Consider the following 18,325-nt stretch of genomic DNA (forward strand, 5'->3'; position numbering starts at 1 on the left):
TTGTCTACGTAAATACTCATTAGTTATATATTTTGTTGTAAACTTTACCTTTATTTAAAGAGGCTAATGAGAATAAATGAGTAGAACTCTTTTCTCTTCATCATTTATTATATAGGCGCTGGGCGGGTCAAGTAAACCGGTCCAAGTTCCCATGCCCATACCCGATTAAGTGACATGATGGGTCTTATATACCAAGACCAAACTACGAAACTACCCAGTTTACCTGTTTCTGTTGAACCCTACGCTCTTCAACTCCGCGAGCTCCGTAGCATTCATGGCCTGCAGTGCCTCAACTTGCCAGTCAACCTGCTACTCCGACCAACCAGACCAACAACACTCCACTTCAACTGCTTCCACCAACAAAACCAACAGAAACATCATCAGCAATGGTCTCTGTCTCAAATGCAAGACCAACCCTCCCATCTCCGCCGCCGCCGCCGACTCCCAATTCTGCGCCGACTGCTTCCGCGCCAATCTCTTCGGCAAGTTCCGCTTCGCCGTCACCTCCAACGCCATGATCTCCCCCTCCGACAACGTCCTCGTCGCCTTCTCCGGCGGCCCTTCCTCCAGGTCACCCTCTCTTCCTCCCCATTATTCTCACTCCCATTATAATTCAATATCAAAAATATCAGAGGATGTTGGTTTTGGGTCTCAGGGTTGCTTTGGAGTTCGTACATGAGATGCACAGCAAAGCGCAGAAGAATTTCGACGCCTGTAGGGACAGATCATTGCCTGTTTTCGGCGTCGGAGTTGCGTTTGTTGATGAGACTAGTGTTTATTCTGCTCCGTCTGATGAGGAAGACAGAGCAGTTCAAGACATTGCATCTATAGTGGAGAAGCTAGCCCCGCCGCCGAAGCAGTTACATGTTGTGCCGATTGAGAATGTCTTCTACTCTTCGGAGTGTGGTGATGAAGGGGAAAGGTTAAAGAAGTTACTTGATGCGGTTACTGACCCCACTGGGAAAGAAGACCTTTTACTTCATCTGCGGATGTTGGCCTTGCAGAAGGTGTGTAATCTGAATGCATTTTGTTTTTTTTGTTTTGACTAGTCAAGAGGGATGATTGAGTTGTTCTTACGGTTTGCAGTTGTTTGTTGCAGATTGCCTCTGAAAATGGATACAACAGGCTTCTACTGGGATCATGTATATCGAGAATTGCTTGCCATGTTCTCACTGCCACTGTGAAGGTCTGTTTTCTTAATGCCCTGCACTAAGTGGCTTTTTCATTTCAGCCCCTGTTGAGGTTTGTATTGGGATTGTAGGCGGATTAAACTTGAGGACACCTGATATTGCATATGATACATTATAGATCAGAAATAATCACTCCAACAAAATGGTTTAAAACTGATTGTTTTGGTTAATTTTGCCCACGCATCAATGGAATAGCTGGGTAAATAGTGGTGACGGGTACACTCATCTTATCTTTTGTAGATGAACTAAGGCTGGCCTCATTCAATGATTTTACAAAAGCTTGCGACTCTTGCTTGGTGTAATATTAATTAGTAATCACCTTAGGAAAGACATTGTTATGCGCACACTACAACTTCTCTGATTTAGGTAGCATACGAAATATGTATTCCAATTTCTTGCATTCGGTCTGTATAATTGTTAACATATATTAAGGGAACCCAGTAATATTTCATCGTCGAGACGAATATATAAATCTCAATGTAGTAAATAGTAATCCGTTCCTTTTTATCTTTTGATGCTTGCAGACCATGCTCTTTTATGGGGTTTTGTACTTCTGGCTGCTCCAGTTGGCTGGCTCAACTCCACAAAAAAAAAAAAATAATAAAATAAAAAACTCTTGGGATGATTTCTGAATGAATTATTGTCTTTAATTTATTTTTGTATGTGTTATGATTGTTTTCCATTGATACGTGTCAAATGAGTACCATTAATCTAATTGCTAGTATGTACACGTGCTTTCTATAGGGACAAGGATATTCATTACCAGCAGATATACAGTATGTTGATTCAAGGTGGGAAATACCAGTTTTGCTTCCTCTTCGTGATTGTCTTGCACACGAGCTAAATATGCTTTGCCGCCTTGATGGGTGTGTAATCTGTACCATTTCTATAATAGCTTTATACAGAAATTTTTATTATCCGTCCTTAATAATATGTCTGATATCTCCTTTCGGCAGGGCAGTCTAGAAACTGTTGAGTTGATAAGAAATCCTGGCACTGGCATTAATGGGTTGGTTTCGTCATTTGTGTCACTCTTGCAGGTACCAAATGGTTCTGGTTTCTCTTGTCCATTTATGAGTAGCTTCTTGAAATTGGCACTTTTAGGTACTAATGTGCAATAAAGTTGCATTGGCACCATCATTTAGGAAGAGTTTTCTTCAGTATGCACTTTACATGAAAATAGTATAAGTGTTAAACTAGTAAAACTATGAAAGGTGGTTAAGAGACAAAAAAAGAGTTAATATAAAAGGAATCCTGCACAGGCCGTAGGCCCGTAGTAGTGGCTGTACTCATTTATTTGAAAGTTAAATCAAAGTTCAAGTTTCCAAGATAACATGTATCTGGCATAAATATAATCTTACTCCAAAATAAATTCTCTTATATATAAATACATAAATGAAGAATCTTCCCAAACAGTTAAACAGAGTACATGACGAAAATCCTTGAAGTTGTTCCTGTCATTGAATTTATTGTTTTTTCCAGGAAGAAAATCCTTCTCGAGAGTGCACAATTGTGAGAACAGCTGGAAAGCTTATCCCATTCCATTTCAACAGAATTCAAGAGACTGATGACTCTAATGTTCCTTTAGCAACTCGAAGGCGTCAGAAGAGATATAACCTAAAACCTAATGAATGTTTTTCTTCAGAGTCCTTCTGCTTTATCTGCAATGGCCCACTCAGCAAATCTGATTTGCTAAGTTTGCGCACTCTTGAACAATGCCAAACAAGTCCTGATGCTTTGAGTGCTGCCTGCTGTTCGAGCTGCCGGTTCCAGATACTTCCCCAGGACCCTTTGTTACTGGATCAATTTTCTTCAGTTTTACCTCAGCAGCTGGTTTCTCGGGCAAAACATGATAACTATGACAGTTACAGTGTGCTCAGGTCAGAACAGTACAGTTTTTATTTCTTTGTCTACTCTAAAAAAAAAAGAAGAAGCCTTGTTCCGTTTCAAAAAAAAAGAAGAAGCCTTGTTCTGCCAGTAGGTAGGTTCATGCATATGTCCTTTAGTAAATGATGTTTTAAATAATAGGGTGACTTGTTTCGTCAATGCAGGCACGGATCTAGGGGTGTGCTAGTATGTGCTGCAGCACACCCCACTTTTTTAAAGGAAAGTATGGGTTATATATATATATATAGAAATTTTCTCAGGTCTGGAGGTCCGGACCGTCCGGATTCGGCCATTCCGGCCACCGGCGACATGCAACGACGGCGCGGATGGTGCCAGCTATGCTCCCCTCCTCCCGGTGATCCCGTTTGTGCCGGCTGGAGCTCCATTGGCCAGAATGGTGAAATCGCCGGAATCTGCCCAGAAACTAGATTTTTGCAGATTTCGACCGCCGTAGGTCGCCGATGGAGCTCCGGTCGGCACAGACGGGATCACCGGGAGGTGGGTAGTGTGGCTGTCGTGGTCCGCCCCGTTGTTGCGGCCTGCTGTCGCCGGAAAACGGCGAATCCGGACGGTCCGGACCTCCGTAGCCAAGAACGCCTATATATATATATGAACTATATTGAACTTATATATAGTTTGCTTAGTCATCTATATATATTCATGATCTTTAGAAGCGACTGAGTGCATATAATGGATGATTAGAGAAAACTTGGACTAAGCAAACTAAGTTCAATATAGTTCATGCCAATTCTGAATTATAAATAGATTGACTTGGCTTAAAACGCATTTGCATGTTTATAGAGATGTATTACACGAGAAACCTTAGCTAGCTAAGAGCTATGTCCAAACATGATACTTATACATCTGGGGTGATTTAAACTTTAGCTAGCGCTAAGAGCTATGTCTCCTAATCATGGAGACACATGAGTTTTCTATGAGCTTACAAGTACGCGAAAATATGAAGAAGATTAGGCCCCCTCAACTTATGTTTCTGCTTCTGTCCCTGCGTCAATGCATGCTTCATCTCTAATAGTAAATACCAAATATTAATCTACTTCTTATAGGTCCACCAATTTATACTAAATCTTAGACACAAAAACCCAGTTAAGCCCTACTCGTCCCCAAAAGAGCACTCAATAGTAATCAGAAAACTGAGAGTTAAAGAGTGATAAATGGTACCATCACTGTCAACATGGACACTCACTCTGTGTGGGAGTCCAAACATGAGCTAGAAGATAAAATGTGCTTTTTCTTGCGTAGCTGAAATTGTAAAACCTTCCCTTGGGAAGTTGGTAGAGGTGTCTGAGCCATATATTACTGCTAAATCAACCACAGAAACCTAAGAATTATCTATTAGCTTAGAAGTTGATTGTCTTAGCGTTTACATTCCAAATTTCATGAATATAAGGAAACTTATGGGTTGACTTTTTTTAGTGTAGGTCAGCTTTTTTTCCCACATACGGATCTACCCATTGAATTGGAAAACTAGTACAAAATTTCTGTTCAGGGATCATTTGATAAAGTTCTGTTGATCATGCTTGGTAGCTATCACTTGTATTATTTCCTTTGTATGGCTGAAGATAAATAATTCGGAAAAGGAGCCTACATTCATTTTAATTTGACCTTTTTTCCAGGGAACAAATACAAGATTGCTTGCTGTCAGAAGGCGAAGATGAAATGTGACTTGGGCCACCCATGCTGGGTTATGATTTCCTTAAGGCACTGCATAAGCAGTATTCCTATTGACTTAGGCAGACAATTTTGAAAGGCTAGCAGACGTTTATCGAAGGAAATAAAAAAGAACTGGCGACATCAATGTTAATCTCCCTAATCGGTTAGGTTTCATCTGATAACCTATTAATGGTGTTAATCTTGATGACGGGATTTACATTGGAAAGATAATTAACTCAACCTGGTTCAGTTTGACTCGGTCTGTTATGAAAATTATTTGATTATTGTGCTTGATAAAACAAAGAACCTGTAGCATTTTATGTTATTGATACTACAAAGAAATTTAGCAGTCTGATGTTGAGGTCTCGTTGATGTTGATGTAAATTACGTTCCATATGGTGAACATTTCCTTTTCAATTTGTTGATGTAAATTACGTTCTTCGATTACTCCATTCACGGTTTTCATCAAGTCATGCCCTGTGTATCCATCATGCTTTGCATAAAATAGATGCACAATTTTGCAGATCTGCCAAAACAGGTCCTTGCAAGCTCTTGGAATCAAGCTATCCTTCTCCTGCAAAACTAGTCCTTGCAGTTCTCTTCTCTTACTGGTTATAATGCTCTTCATCTCATTGAAGGTCTTGTCTTCAGTAGCACTGCCATTGCCATGAAGCATGGCCAATGTTGCAGCGTATAGCTTCCCTCCCGCGGATTCGCTCTGCAACATTGTCTTAAGTTAGCAATGCTAGATGGGATGTCAATGCTCCTCTTTTAGAAGATACTAAGGGATGTAGTTGTCTACCTTAAAGGTTTGCATATCATTGAGAAGACGCCCACAAGTGCTCATAAGTTTAAACAGCTGGTGGAATTCGAAACTGCACTTCCTCGGAGAGCTTAGGACCTACCAAATAGAGAGCTGGAAGGACAATAGGTCCCACGGCAAATGATACATATGCATTTTTCATGTATTCATCTAGTGCTGGTGTCGACTTGGTTATCGACCACTGAGCTTCCTTCATCATCGACTTGACCAAATCCAGCCACTGAAAATCAAAGATAGAGTTCACCATTTGAGATCATTTAGGATTTGAGTTTACGATCTTGGGAGTTCAGCCTAGAGACATTTTACTACTCTGATCAGTACGTAGTTAGAACTGGATAACATGAACAAGTTCAAAAGTTTCATCTTACAATCTCAACAAAGTGATTTGTCACATTGCGTCCTTGCCGTGGGAATGCTTTGGCTCCAATCTCATTTACTGTGCTCTTAATTGCTGAAAATATGATTTCAACTCGCTCAGAGCAAGAATCAGATTTGGCATTCACATCCCACCTGTGTTCCAACATATAGGTCAGTATATAAGGAGCACAAAACACAACACATAGGTGGGTATATTAGGAGCACAAGCAGATGTGTAGGATTAACAACAGATGCAATGGAAAAGGAATGGGAGAACTCAACTTACTTCTCAATCAATTCTATAAGGTTTACCGGTTCCTCTTCAGAACCTCCAACGTCGAAAAAATCATCAACCACAGTTGTAAGCACTCCATTTTTGGCCATGGTATGTGGGCATCTGATAGTTCCGGAGAGAAAAGGGTTGCAGCAGCAGAGAAGTAACAGTATGCTTGCTTCTGCCAAGCAAATTTTAGCTTATCTAACCTACTGTCCACCACCCACCTGCTTGCATGGAGGAAAAATCACACTTCAGAAAGAAAAGGAGAGACAAAAAAGGTTATTCACTGTCTTAAACAACAAAGTAAGAAGACCAATCTCCAAAACCTGCACTCTCAATGATTATTTACATGTCTTCAAGGTGGAAACTCTTCTAACAAAAAGCAAGACAGATAAATCTCACAGAAGAGGAGAAAGAGAAGGAGGGACATGTACCTTGAAAGATGGTTTAGTTCTTCCCGATGCATCAATTGACACATATTGAAGTCTTCCATGGCCAGTTTTAGGAAGTCTCCATTCCTAATATTCAAACAACTACCATAGAAAGAGTCTCAGTAAAATAAGTGATACAATTAAACTGAGCTGTCATGATAAGGAGGACGAGGATGCTAGAGATATACCGATAAGAAGATTTTAAAATCCTTGTACTATTGGTGTTGTAATATTTGCTAGCTTTCCCGCTTGACAACCGACCTAAAGTTGCATGGGATGGAAACCGAAGAGCATCATCCACCTGAAACATTCGAAAACATTTTCAGTGATTTGTTTACATCACCAAATCAATAATATAAGAGTCTTCTATTTGAAAGTACCTGTAGATAAATATGATTATTAATTAGTGTATCAGCTTGAGTAAAGTTATTTGATAATTCCTGCTACAAGAAATGACTTGTCCAGTAATGTAGTTTCTCAAGAACCGATTCATCTGGATGTCTGATGACTTCTGAAGCCCTAAAAAGTTCCAAGGCAGCACTTGTGTCCTTCAGATATCCTCCAAGAGAATTGAAAAAACGATCTTCTGAATATAGACTTAATGGATCTGCAAGACAGTATAAATTCAATTAAACTATCCTAGCCGAAACAGACAGACCATGAAGACAAAGGCACCTAATTGAAAAAATACCTTCTGAAACATTGTGTCTATGAACACGTAAGAGTCGAAATGCCATCGCACAGGTGGCAGGATTCGAAAATATATCTTCATCTTCCTGCAGCCAGCATCTGTTTTTCCGGGAATGTCAGGCTTCCCCATGGATGTGAACTAGTACAATCTTACTAGAGAATTTAAATTGATAATGCAGAATCCATTTTCGACAAAATTACACCCCATTACTAGTGTAGATATATGATCTTTGATATATAGTTCTTCACCTGTATGTTTCATCCAGTACACTCCTTATTTCCTCCCTGAAATGTTGGTCAACGGCTCAACGCCCATAGTTTCAAGACTGGAAACCATAGAAAGGCGAGCATATTTATCTAGAGGATAAATTGTTGGAACTGGAAAAGGTGAACGAAGACTAATCGGCCAAAATTAATCTCAAAGTAAAATTACACTAAAAACAAAGTTGATGGAGATTATGAAAGTAGTACTGACCTGCATTCCCAAACTTCTCTATGAGTGAGCGTAGGTAACTAAGACAACCAGCATCATCGATGTTAGTAGAAGCAGCAGCAGTAGTTGATGATGGTGAATTAAACAAAGACCCATTCTTCTTTTGGCACTTCATGACCATCTCCCAGTCCTGTGACTTTCCAATTCCTTCAGAAATATATGCTAGATAGGCTCTCCACCCCTCTGAGTTGCTTTCATTGCCTCTGAATAATTAAGTTACGGTCATAATTCATATTTACGAAGAATTAGGGTGGGACACAGAACTGCATTCAGTTGCTTCAATTAGCATAGGAACTTGACTCCATTCTGTACATAATGCCCATCTTAAGAAAGGATACCAGATTTTGTTTTTTCCCCCAGAAGTAAAACAAAAACATCTACAGTTCCAGTAAGAAAGCCAAACCAGCCTATTAAGCTCAGTTGGTTAGATGATGCATGTAAGATAATTATGGAAACTTAACTAGGATATAAGAACAAGTAAAATTCAAGAAAGAAAGTAAACAACATACCTTTGAAGCTCAATGTCTCTCCTTTGAAGTAAAGTATCTAAGGTTAGTCCTCCCAGGGGTAGATTCACATTCTGAATCATTGCAGATTCAATCATGAACGGAAATATTACATCAAACCCAACAAGAGATAGTTGCTTTTCATCAGTAGCTGAAGCTAAATTTGACTCCCTTGGCCCCGCGTTTTTTTTATATATAAATTATGAGCTTATTTCTTAATTTAAGTTGGTAAGAGTGTTATGTAAATTAGCTTATTTACTAAGTTCATAAGATCTATTGCAATTTTTAAATAAATTATGAAAACTACAAAATTAAACTTGTAGAAATAGCTTTAGAATCTGCAAACGCCAAACTGGCCCTTGAGAGTTTTGACCCGTCAGTGCTCTCCTTTGAGTTTTGGCCCATCAATCACTCATCGTACCAATTTCCAAAAATAACACATTTTTGGTGGTTTCTTTTATAAATTTTCACTTTTATGGATTTAAATTTGCTCACTTCCCATCTTGGGAAGGATATATTACCACCATTAAGAGGTTGTGATTCACTTCTCTTTTTTCTACTTTTAGGAGAAAAATAAACAGTTGCAGAGAAGCACATCTAGAGTAATGAACAGGCTTTCCAGGATGAATACTCTATTAGGCAAATGAGTTCATCGGCGACAAAAACCACATTCCCTCGTACAGTACTAGGCAGCCCAAACACAAAAATGGAACAGCATTCCCAATGGAGTTTTCCAAGGGCAACATAAGCAAACTAGGTCTACCTTACAACAAGCATAAGGCATGCTCCCAATTCACACCACACTAGTCTTGCAGTTTCACTGGATGAAACAAATAATCCGAGACCTCTTGCATAAAACAATAAACAAGAATCTAGTGGATCAGACATTTGGTTCTCAATGTCAACAATCAGGAAGAAATACTATACTAAACTACTCAGAGAACCGATTATGAAAACACCATACCATCTAATTTGAATACACATTTCTTTTTGGAACATGGATCTAAATGAAGAAAGCAGTAGTGAGAACAAAAACTCTCCAACCATTGAAGCCAAAAATGCAATATTTTTAAATATTGAAGTAACATTCCATTTCTCAAACTGCCCCAACATGTCATACAGCAACAGACTTGACTCAGAAAACGGCACAAGAATGGTTATATATCAAGGAATTTGGGTAAAAAACTCTTCCAGTTGATTTTCACCTACAACCACACCGAGTTTTTCGGTAAAAACTGCATTGGACATATCATAACTTGCCTCCTTCACAACATCTGTAGCACTAATGTTAAAGTAGTCATTCAGATTATGTACAGTCCCATCTGCAAAATAAAGGATACCAGCTTCAAGTAAGATTATGGGAATGAATATATAAGACCTTTAGAGCCGTATTTCATTATCATGCACATGTTCTTAAGACATTTACTTCCAAGCCTTTCTAGACAAGTACCAATTTTCTGTAGCAACCAACCAGACACTCGATGTACTTCAGTGTCCTAATAAGAAATTTTGGCTGTTTAAGCCAACATTCAAACCACTTATCTAGGCTTGCCTTTGGTTGTCCATGTAACAAACAGCTATAAGAAGACAAACTCATTTCAGCTACAAAGAATGGGAGAAGAAGATAAGCAAAATTATATTCTTGTTCATACGAGATGTATACAAAATGATCTATTCTATGGAATACATAGATATAAGAGTAATTTACAAGGAGCATGATGAAGACATCATAGTCACAAACCATTTAAGGTTAATGAGCGAAACACATGTAAAATGAGAGCATATAATCATTCCCTTTCATAAGGCTTGATTAATTGCTCTCAAGAAGATTACTGGAAGCTTGGAGGGAAAGACCGAGTGACACTAGAAGTCTGTAAGCATAATCTCCTTTTATATTTCCACTTGGTGTCTTTTCAAATTTGTGTTTCAGTTTAGAAGTTTTAAGGTTTCCCTTAATAAGTCGTTTATGCTATAGGTGGAAGTCTAGGCGTCCTAATGACTCTTTAATGCCAGTTAACGTGAGTTATCAGCTCATGTATAAATAAAGCCCAAGTTCCAAATGGCTGTGTTCTGGTCAATAAAACATCAAAGTATTTCCAAGTTTTCCTGTGGTAGGATCGGTGTGGACCCTTGTTTTTGGGTAAGAAAACTAGGAGTGAATCCTAATTCATAGTAGTTTGTGTATGTTTTAAGCTCTAACTTTAGATCATGTTGATCCTAGTGCCTGGGCAATGAATATACGGCACCAGAGCATGAGCAGCTACACATGAATCCATACCAGTGAGAAAGCCATTTTTTAACTATAGCAGAAACGAGTATAATTATCAAGGTATCAGAACCAAGACAATGGCTTGGCCTAGTAGATATGGTATCTAATTCCATATAAACGAAGAGGCGATCAATCACAAGGTTCAAGATCCAAACAGGACACAAAATCTATACTTAATCTCTGTGTCCACCAAACATTAATATGAGGAGATTGCCATGCTGCAACAATGAAACTAGGAGCTGTCGGTATTCAATATGAGTTCTCTAAATAGTAAATACCCTTGGTTAAGGGCACAGAATCAATTTCAATCTGCCATGTATGTAAATAAACAGTAGCTACAGTACCAAGATAACTCTAGCCTCCATACCCATCTGACTGTCCATTCCCAACATCTACCTCAGTGTTCTTTGAAGTTTAAAGCCTAAGCTTAAACATAGCTGCCCATACTTACGAACTCATTAGTTCTGACTCTCTGTTCTATTCGGACAACCCACTTCAGCTACATGCACATTTCCAATGCCACCACTGCGCCAACTTGTGCCGCCACCAACTACTCGAATCCATAGCCATGTAGCCAAGGAAAAGTCTCCACCTCAAATTAATGTCTTAATTTTTAAAGTTTCCTATTTCATTTATGGGACATCACTCAACCACTTACTAATAGGCTGTCTAGATTTTGGAGCTCATGTAGTCACGTATGTGACTGGATGATTTGCAAGACAAAAATGTGACACACACGCCTAGTCAAAACCTGAGCCAGAGTCAGGCTGCTAAAAAGATAGAAGGAGACGTATGACAACTGGCATTAGAAAAGGTCTAAAGTGAGTGTATATTTTCTTATAGCAGTCAAATGTACATGCCACATTAAGTGGTTGGCATTTTCCTTGCAAATTATACCATCATAATTCACTTGGATGTACATACTTGAAAACTATTTGGCTACTCAGAAAGGGGTCAAGCAAGATGACATGTCAGTAATTAAGGAAACATCTCTAGTTCAAAAGGCGAGTTGAAGAAATTTGCCGATATTGATAGATAAAATCAGACCACTCCCCTATATGGATGCATGAACTTTGCAACACCCTAAGGTCCTGGAGTCAGTTTTCTTTCTTCCACTTATTACCAGAAATCAGATGACGGTGCTACACTATGATTATGACAAACTCTTTCCAGGTTTTTCTTCCTTCTTTGCGGTTTGGGTGTTAACTTGAAGCTAAGACAAACTTTGAAGCTCATATAGGCAGATCACTTTTGATCTATTCTGAGTTCAGTACCCAAACAATTGAATGCCAATAGCATCTTGATAAGTATTGCTCTTTTGTTTTAACCTTTAAGCAACAACTAACCTACATCACAGACCATAAATTTTTAAACAAAAAAGTTTTCACCCAAGAGACAGAAAGAAAAGTCAAGTCAACTTGAACACAGTCAATAACCTTTTTTTCCGCTCTATGTTGCTTAGAAGTGGCATTCCCCAATTGAAGAACTGATTGCTCCTGATTTCATAAGTCCCTGACTTTATAAAAATTTAATACGAACTTGGCACTTACCTTCAGAAACAATCGGCTCATATTCAGGAGGTTGATGAAGCCATTCGCCGAGAGGATCTTTCATGTGCCTCCTATCAGATGCAAAGGAACGGAGGAATATTGGGGCATGCACAATCCGAAAATATCTTGCAACACACAATACCAGCAAAACCATCAACTCAAAGAAATATAACGTAAAGTGAGGTCAATAACCAATCACCTAATCTCTCTTTATGAACAACAAACTCACAATTTAAGCTTGACAAAAACTAACAAATTCAAATAATAACAGTACCTCTGAAATTCAGAGAAGGTCTGAAACGTGGGGCGGATGGTTTCGGCAACATAACTCCCTAAACCACAAGGAAACGAAAGAGTGGAATCTAAATCCCACACTAAATACTGAGTGGGTGAATCACCACCACCTCCACCAAGTTTTCTCTGTACGCAAATCACATGATAATCCCACAGAACAACTCCATCTGCTCTGTTACTCGCCTTCTGATGCCACAACGGAATCTACCCAATTTCATCCCCACAAACAACAACAACACACAGTTAGTAAACTTGGGTTCTCCAACAATATAAAGACAGAAACAGAAAGATGAAACACAAGACCTGTTTCTTTTCGTTGGAAATAAAAACCACAAAAAGATCAGAACTGTTCGCATCGGCGATTCCCTTTGCGCCCAGCTCCTTGCATACCAAGTACACATTCTCCTCGCTACATCAAATATTCCATAACAAAAACAATCAATCTAAAGTTGATCGGCGAGCAATTAAATCCGGCAAAACAGTAACCAACAGTAAAAAAAAAGGAGACTGATTTACTGTGGGGAAGAATTACCAGTAAAAAGGAGTGTGCTGGAACTGCGAAACGTCCACACTGCCAGTGCTACTGCTTGTGCTCTCGGTCGTCATCTTCCTTCCGCCGCTTTCTCACTTCCATTTCTTTATATATCCCCCCCCCCCCACCCCACACCGATTCGGACGACATGTCGTTTCTCTATTTCCTACACGGCGTCGTTTTCCAGCTCGTAAATTGTTTTTATAGATCCCTAAACTGAAACTGATCGAGCTCGTTCAAAAATGGAAGCCGAAGACGACGAATTCGGAACCGCCGCCGCACCACCGCCGCGGAGGTCGATCTGCGGGAACTGCGGCCGGCCGAGGCGGGTCTGCCTCTGCGGCTCTCTCCCGGCGCAGCCCATCCCAACCCGGACGCAAGTCATAATCCTCCACCACCCCCACGAGGCGCAGCACAAGCTCTCCACGACCCCAGTCCTCACCAGATGCCTCGCCAACTCCAGCGCCATCGTCGGCCGCCGCCTCCGCCCCGGCCTCTCCCCGCTCCTGGACCAGTCCCCCTCCGCCGTCTACCTCTTCCCGCCCTCCAAATCCTCACCGTCCGTTAGCTTATCAGGCCTCCTCGAGTCCTCCTCCCCGCCGCAGGTGATCATAGCCTTCGACGCCACGTGGCGGCACGCGAGGGAGATGGTGAGGGCGAGCGAGGGGTTTCTGGGGGGATTTGCGGCGCGGAGGGTGAGTTTGGATTTGGAGGTGGATGAGGGGGTGAGGGGAGGGAGTATATACGACTCGGAGCTGATTCTGAGGAAGGAGCCGTGCGGTGGCTGCGTCAGTACTATGGAGGCGGTGGCGAGGGCGCTGAGGGTGGTGGAGCCCAACGGGGCGGAGATTGAGAGGAGGCTTATTGCGGTTTTGAGGGACATGGTGGCGCTGCAGGCGGGGTTTCTTAAGCCGGTCAAAGAGAGGGTCAAGTTGTTGAAGAAAGGCAAGGAGGAACAACAGAGGAGGAGCAAGGAGTGAGTTAGTCTGAGCAAGCGTATCCATGTACTAGAATCTTCGGGAAATTCGATTCCAAGTATCCATACCGGAATCGGATTACCTTTGGCCAAGTGGAAATTCTTTCCCTACTTGATTAGGGTTTGCCGTTAAGACCTACTATATATGTTTTTGTATTGAAGATCGACTTCATCTGTTACTAAAGAAAGAGAAATAGAAACCTAGCTAGAGCTCCATCTATATTTCTATTGGTTAAGTACTCATTCCGTCACTTGATATTCTTGCATGGATTTGGAAATCACTAGCGAGGCAAATCACTTCAACTTTGAAGCTGTTCGTGCCACCACACTAGTCCCACAACCAGGTCCCCGGAAAGAACGACCGCAAATCCAGGTCCACTTTGTCTGTAGCATCGATCACAATTACTACCACACTTCTTCATGTGACACCGGAAATATACTAAACCTCATCAACCATCGGGTAGAGACGAGGAAACAAATTTTTGAATTCGATCAGTGCCTAGTTTTCTATAGTCCCGACGAGTTCCGCGCAGATCTCTCTCAGGTTCTGTCGAAATTCGAAATCAGAGAAGATGATGACGTCTTGCACAGGATGGCGGGTGAAATAAAACGCTTGGCTTCCAAGATTTATGAAGAGTCCTGGGGCAAACGGATATTCGCCTTGGAAGCTTCCATGTCAAGAAAGCATGACATGATTTGCTGCAAGAGTTGTCTGCCCGGGATGGATTTATGCAAGGGAGTCCATCATGTCGGCAGATTAGCAAAGCCAATCAGTCAGCTGTGATCAAGAAGCTCCTGATCAAACTAAATTAAAGAAGGGTAAGAGCTCAAGAGTAAAGATCGATGTTAGAATTAATTATGTATACTACTGTTTGCTTGTGTAACTTGGAAGAGTTTGGCGTTGATATCAGTTTGGTTTATAGGATGTTCTATACATGTATATGAAGAGTACTAATCATACAGTACGTATTATATATAGAAGGAATCTGGTAGTTGATAAACACAGCAATGCATTTGGTAATTGACAAAGTAATCATATTAAAGTACGTGTATTATTTATTCAATCACAAACATCCACTCGCCTATATATAACGAAAATAAAAAAGCTAGCTAGCAGGTGAGTAACTTGGATTTTGATATGATTCACGTACGTATGCAATGAGCATAAGTTTGTCTCAATTAATTGCATCAAATAGATAAAGATTTCAGCAAGAATGCGGAATGGCAACGGCTATAAGAGGATACTTTCTATGTACGACTGCACCAGTGAACTCAGTCATGTCTAAGTTCTCCAATTTTTCATCACCAGGCAATGACCAAGTGAAGTTGTGTACTAAACTTGCCAGAGCAATCTCAATAACAATCATACCAAACGGAATTCCTGGGCAGCCTCGTCTACCAGCACCGAATGGGATCAATTCAAAGTCGGTCCCCTTGAAATCTATCTCACTATTCAAGAACCTCTCTGGCTCATACTTCTCTGGTTTGTTGTACGACTTGGGATCTCTTCCGATTTGCCATGCATTCACCAGAACTTGAGTATTGGCCTTAATATTGTAACCATTTACTTTCACATCTTGTGTCGCCATCCTGGGAAGTAACAACGGAACCGGTGGATGTAAACGAAGAGTCTCCTTGATTACCGCTCTCAAGTAGTGCATGCTTACCAAATCATCTTCTGTTACATATGCTTTATCCCCGACTATTTTCCTCACCTCATTTTGCAACTTCTTCATGTTTTGTGGATGTTTCAAAAGCTCTGACATTGCCCACTCCAAGACAGTAAACGTAGTATCACTGCCAGCAACAAACATATCCTACGTACGCATAGAAATATCTACGTCAATGTTTCATTAATTCAACCATAATAGAAAAAAATTAGGTAAAACATTTATGCACGAATATTTTTACTCGTTGAAAGGTAAATTTTATTTTTGAAGAAAATGAAACGGTGGTTCATATTACTTACCAATATGATAGCCTTTATGCCAACTCGCTCAAGAGCAAAACCAGTAGAGTTTTCTTTCTGAACCGAAAGCAAAACGTCCACAAAATCTTGGTGGACTTTGTCAGCTAAATGATCACCTCCAGTCTTATTGGAACTATCTATATGGTCTTGAACAACCAAATCCAAAAACTCGTCGAATCTTTTGGCCAAACTGTCTAACTCAGCGTCCAAACCATTGATACGGCTCACCCAAGAAAGCCATGGAATATAATCACCAATATTAACACGCGCAAATAGCTCATTGATCTCCGTGGAAAGCTCCATAAACATTCTCCCACGACCTTCTCCACTATCACTGTATTTTCTCCCCATAGCAACTCTGCAGATCACATCACTAGTAAGCGTCGAAAGCATTTCGCTTAAGTTCACGGCTGGTGATTCAGCAGAGGAGGAGGAGGAATTACAGGACTGTTTTATCTTGCTGATAAGTAAACTTATTTCCTCCTCTCTCACAGCACGGAAAGATCGAACCCTCTTGTTGCTCAAAAGATTCAAGACACAAGTACTTCTCATCTGCCTCCAGTACTCGCCATAAGGTGATGTTACGATGTCTTTGCAGTTGTAGAACATCTTCTTGAAGAAGACGAACTTGGGCCGGTCAGAGAAGACCAAGTCATGGTTTTTCAGGATCTCGCGGGCAGCCTCAGACGAGGAGACCACGAGCACAGGCTTACTTCCGAAGTGGAGCAGCATGAGAGGTCCATAGCGTTGAGCTAGGGCTTGAAGAGAGCGATGAGGATACAAGCCTAGTTGGTGAAGGTTTCCAATCACAGGCAGCTTTGGTGGAGAAGGCGGTACTGATGATGGGTTTGTGGTGGTGGTAGATAATTTGTATAATATGACGAGGAAAATGACTAAGAGTATTAGCTTTAAGGAGAAAGGTTGCAACAATCTTGCAAGAAGCAATGGCAGGAGATTGAGCATCTCTTTTACCTTTGTAGGGAACTATTAACGTACTACGTACCAGCTTGACTATTTCTGTGAAGATATGTCTAGCTAGCTTCAGTGATCCATTTATATAAAGATGTCAATGATCGATACAGGAAAAAAAAAAGTAACATGCAGGCTAAAGTGTTAGACTTGTATTATCATTGACTTTCTTTACAAAGGTAAAGCTTACAAGTAATATGATAAAATTAATATGATTAAATAAATACAAATGCAAATTATTGTAGCAATTAAGAGTATTCAAAAGGACAAGGGGAATATTAACAAACCACAAAGGGAAACCAGATTTACAAAGAACAAAGAAACAGATGATGTAATCCAGCAGCTCAGAGCATGAATTTAGCCATATATAAACAGGGAAAACCAAGTTGCATGTATGATGATCCTACTCTATGGTTATACATTGCGTCTAATTACTCTGACAGGTTGAGTTCAGCACATAATGACAAGTCGCAAGGTTCCAAACCACTGATCCTCAAGTAATTCAAAGAAATTGAAAAGGCATCTAGCAGATTCGTTGGACTGCATGTATATTCTTTTCCAGATAGAGAATATGGAATTTGAGAAATTTTTAGTCCTCCCGGATTTAATGGGATACCTTATATATGCATATGTATACGTATACCTAATATTGTATATAAATAAGAGAAATTTTATATACACTTCATTAACTTCTTAATACACAATTACACACCCCTAATTTATTTTTATCTCAAATCAGATATATATATATATAAGTTAAATGACTAAAATAAACATATATTATTAGAAAAGAAAAAAATGGCATCATACCTAAACCTAGACGTATAATATATATATATATATATATATATATATATTATTCTCGGGACAGCAATAGGAAGTAAATTTCTCGACCACCATAATTTGCCCACCAAAATACCCACTTTTCTTAATTAATGGCATGTGTCATCTTCTTCATTTGGTTTAACTATGGTTAACTATACATTCCTAACAATTAATTATAATTTCTTTTAATTTTAACCTTTATCTATTTTTAATTAGTTTAGATCAAAATTAACTCAATCAATATAGTACTATCTGTTTCTGAGGATATTTCTCCAAAATTAAACTCAAATGGTTCTTCTACTCTAATAAAGAAGGTATGCTCTTTCAGTCTTTCGTTCCTCATTGGTAACTCTAGTTTCCTTAAAAATTGGAATTTTCTTCCTTTAGTTTGGTGAAAAAATCGTTCACAATGCAATTTTATCATCCTTAATTGTGATTATTTTCTCTCACTTCCTTCAGTGATCAATCATATATTCTGTTTTATTTTTTAAGGTTGTAATTAATCACCAAACATAGAGTAATACGTCAAAACTCACAGCTCATATATAAAATCCCAAATTTATAAGAGAAAAACAAAATGATAATTACTATAAAACTTCGATGTAACTAGTATGGT

General features: G+C 39.7%; 4 protein-coding genes and 1 pseudogene across 4 annotated transcripts; 2 read left to right on the top strand and 3 right to left on the bottom strand.

Moving 5' to 3' along the window:
- Positions 1–237: 237 nt before the first annotated feature.
- On the top strand, positions 238–5,114 carry LOC126797521 (cytoplasmic tRNA 2-thiolation protein 2). Its single transcript, XM_050524154.1, has 7 exons — positions 238–570; positions 656–1,007; positions 1,100–1,186; positions 1,935–2,056; positions 2,152–2,230; positions 2,673–3,070; positions 4,712–5,114. The coding sequence occupies exons 1-7, from the start codon at positions 275–277 to the stop codon at positions 4,758–4,760; spliced, it is 1,383 nt and encodes a 460-aa protein (XP_050380111.1). The 5' UTR covers positions 238–274; the 3' UTR covers positions 4,761–5,114.
- On the bottom strand, positions 5,087–8,730 carry LOC126796954 (terpene synthase 6, chloroplastic-like; annotated as a pseudogene).
- A 426-nt stretch (positions 8,731–9,156) lies between these two features.
- LOC126799145 (protein N-terminal glutamine amidohydrolase) lies at positions 9,157–13,060 on the bottom strand. Its single transcript, XM_050526273.1, has 5 exons — positions 12,971–13,060; positions 12,742–12,847; positions 12,419–12,642; positions 12,145–12,269; positions 9,157–9,647 (listed from the first exon to the last, which is right to left on the bottom strand). The coding sequence occupies exons 1-5, from the start codon at positions 13,042–13,044 to the stop codon at positions 9,490–9,492; spliced, it is 687 nt and encodes a 228-aa protein (XP_050382230.1). The 5' UTR covers positions 13,045–13,060; the 3' UTR covers positions 9,157–9,489.
- Positions 13,061–13,120: 60 nt separating this feature from the next.
- Positions 13,121–14,099, top strand: LOC126799692 (uncharacterized). The gene has a single exon (XM_050526939.1). It carries the CDS (start codon positions 13,213–13,215, stop codon positions 13,948–13,950), a length of 738 nt encoding a protein of 245 aa, XP_050382896.1. The 5' UTR covers positions 13,121–13,212; the 3' UTR covers positions 13,951–14,099.
- Positions 14,100–15,151: 1,052 nt separating this feature from the next.
- LOC126799647 (cytochrome P450 736A117-like) lies at positions 15,152–16,881 on the bottom strand. The gene is made up of 2 exons (XM_050526888.1): positions 15,916–16,881; positions 15,152–15,763 (listed from the first exon to the last, which is right to left on the bottom strand). Exons 1-2 carry the CDS (start codon positions 16,876–16,878, stop codon positions 15,152–15,154), a joined length of 1,575 nt encoding a protein of 524 aa, XP_050382845.1. The 5' UTR covers positions 16,879–16,881.
- Positions 16,882–18,325: the final 1,444 nt, after the last annotated feature.

This window comes from Argentina anserina, chromosome 6, assembly GCF_933775445.1.
Source record: "Argentina anserina chromosome 6, drPotAnse1.1, whole genome shotgun sequence".
Classification (NCBI taxonomy): Eukaryota; Viridiplantae; Streptophyta; class Magnoliopsida; order Rosales; family Rosaceae; genus Argentina; species Argentina anserina.

Bases quoted from the DNA above. Each gene is read 5' to 3' on its own strand.
- LOC126797521 (XM_050524154.1), top strand. From the start codon at position 275: ATGGCCTGCAGTGCCTCAACTTGCCAGTCAACCTGCTACTCCGACCAA. The intron at 1,008-1,099 runs GTGTGTAATCTG...TGTTTGTTGCAG, and splicing joins GGATGTTGGCCTTGCAGAAG to ATTGCCTCTGAAAATGGATA. The intron at 1,187-1,934 runs GTCTGTTTTCTT...TGCTTTCTATAG, and splicing joins TTCTCACTGCCACTGTGAAG to GGACAAGGATATTCATTACC.
- LOC126799692 (XM_050526939.1), top strand. From the start codon at position 13,213: ATGGAAGCCGAAGACGACGAATTCGGAACCGCCGCCGCACCACCGCCG.
- LOC126799145 (XM_050526273.1), bottom strand. From the start codon at position 13,044: ATGACGACCGAGAGCACAAGCAGTAGCACTGGCAGTGTGGACGTTTCG. The intron at 12,270-12,418 runs GTACTGTTATTA...GTGTGTTGCAAG, and splicing joins ACCTTCTCTGAATTTCAGAG to ATATTTTCGGATTGTGCATG. The intron at 9,648-12,144 runs GTAAGTGCCAAG...TTTATTTTGCAG, and splicing joins TGAGCCGATTGTTTCTGAAG to ATGGGACTGTACATAATCTG.
- LOC126799647 (XM_050526888.1), bottom strand. From the start codon at position 16,878: ATGCTCAATCTCCTGCCATTGCTTCTTGCAAGATTGTTGCAACCTTTC. The intron at 15,764-15,915 runs GTAAGTAATATG...ATGCGTACGTAG, and splicing joins GCATAAAGGCTATCATATTG to GATATGTTTGTTGCTGGCAG.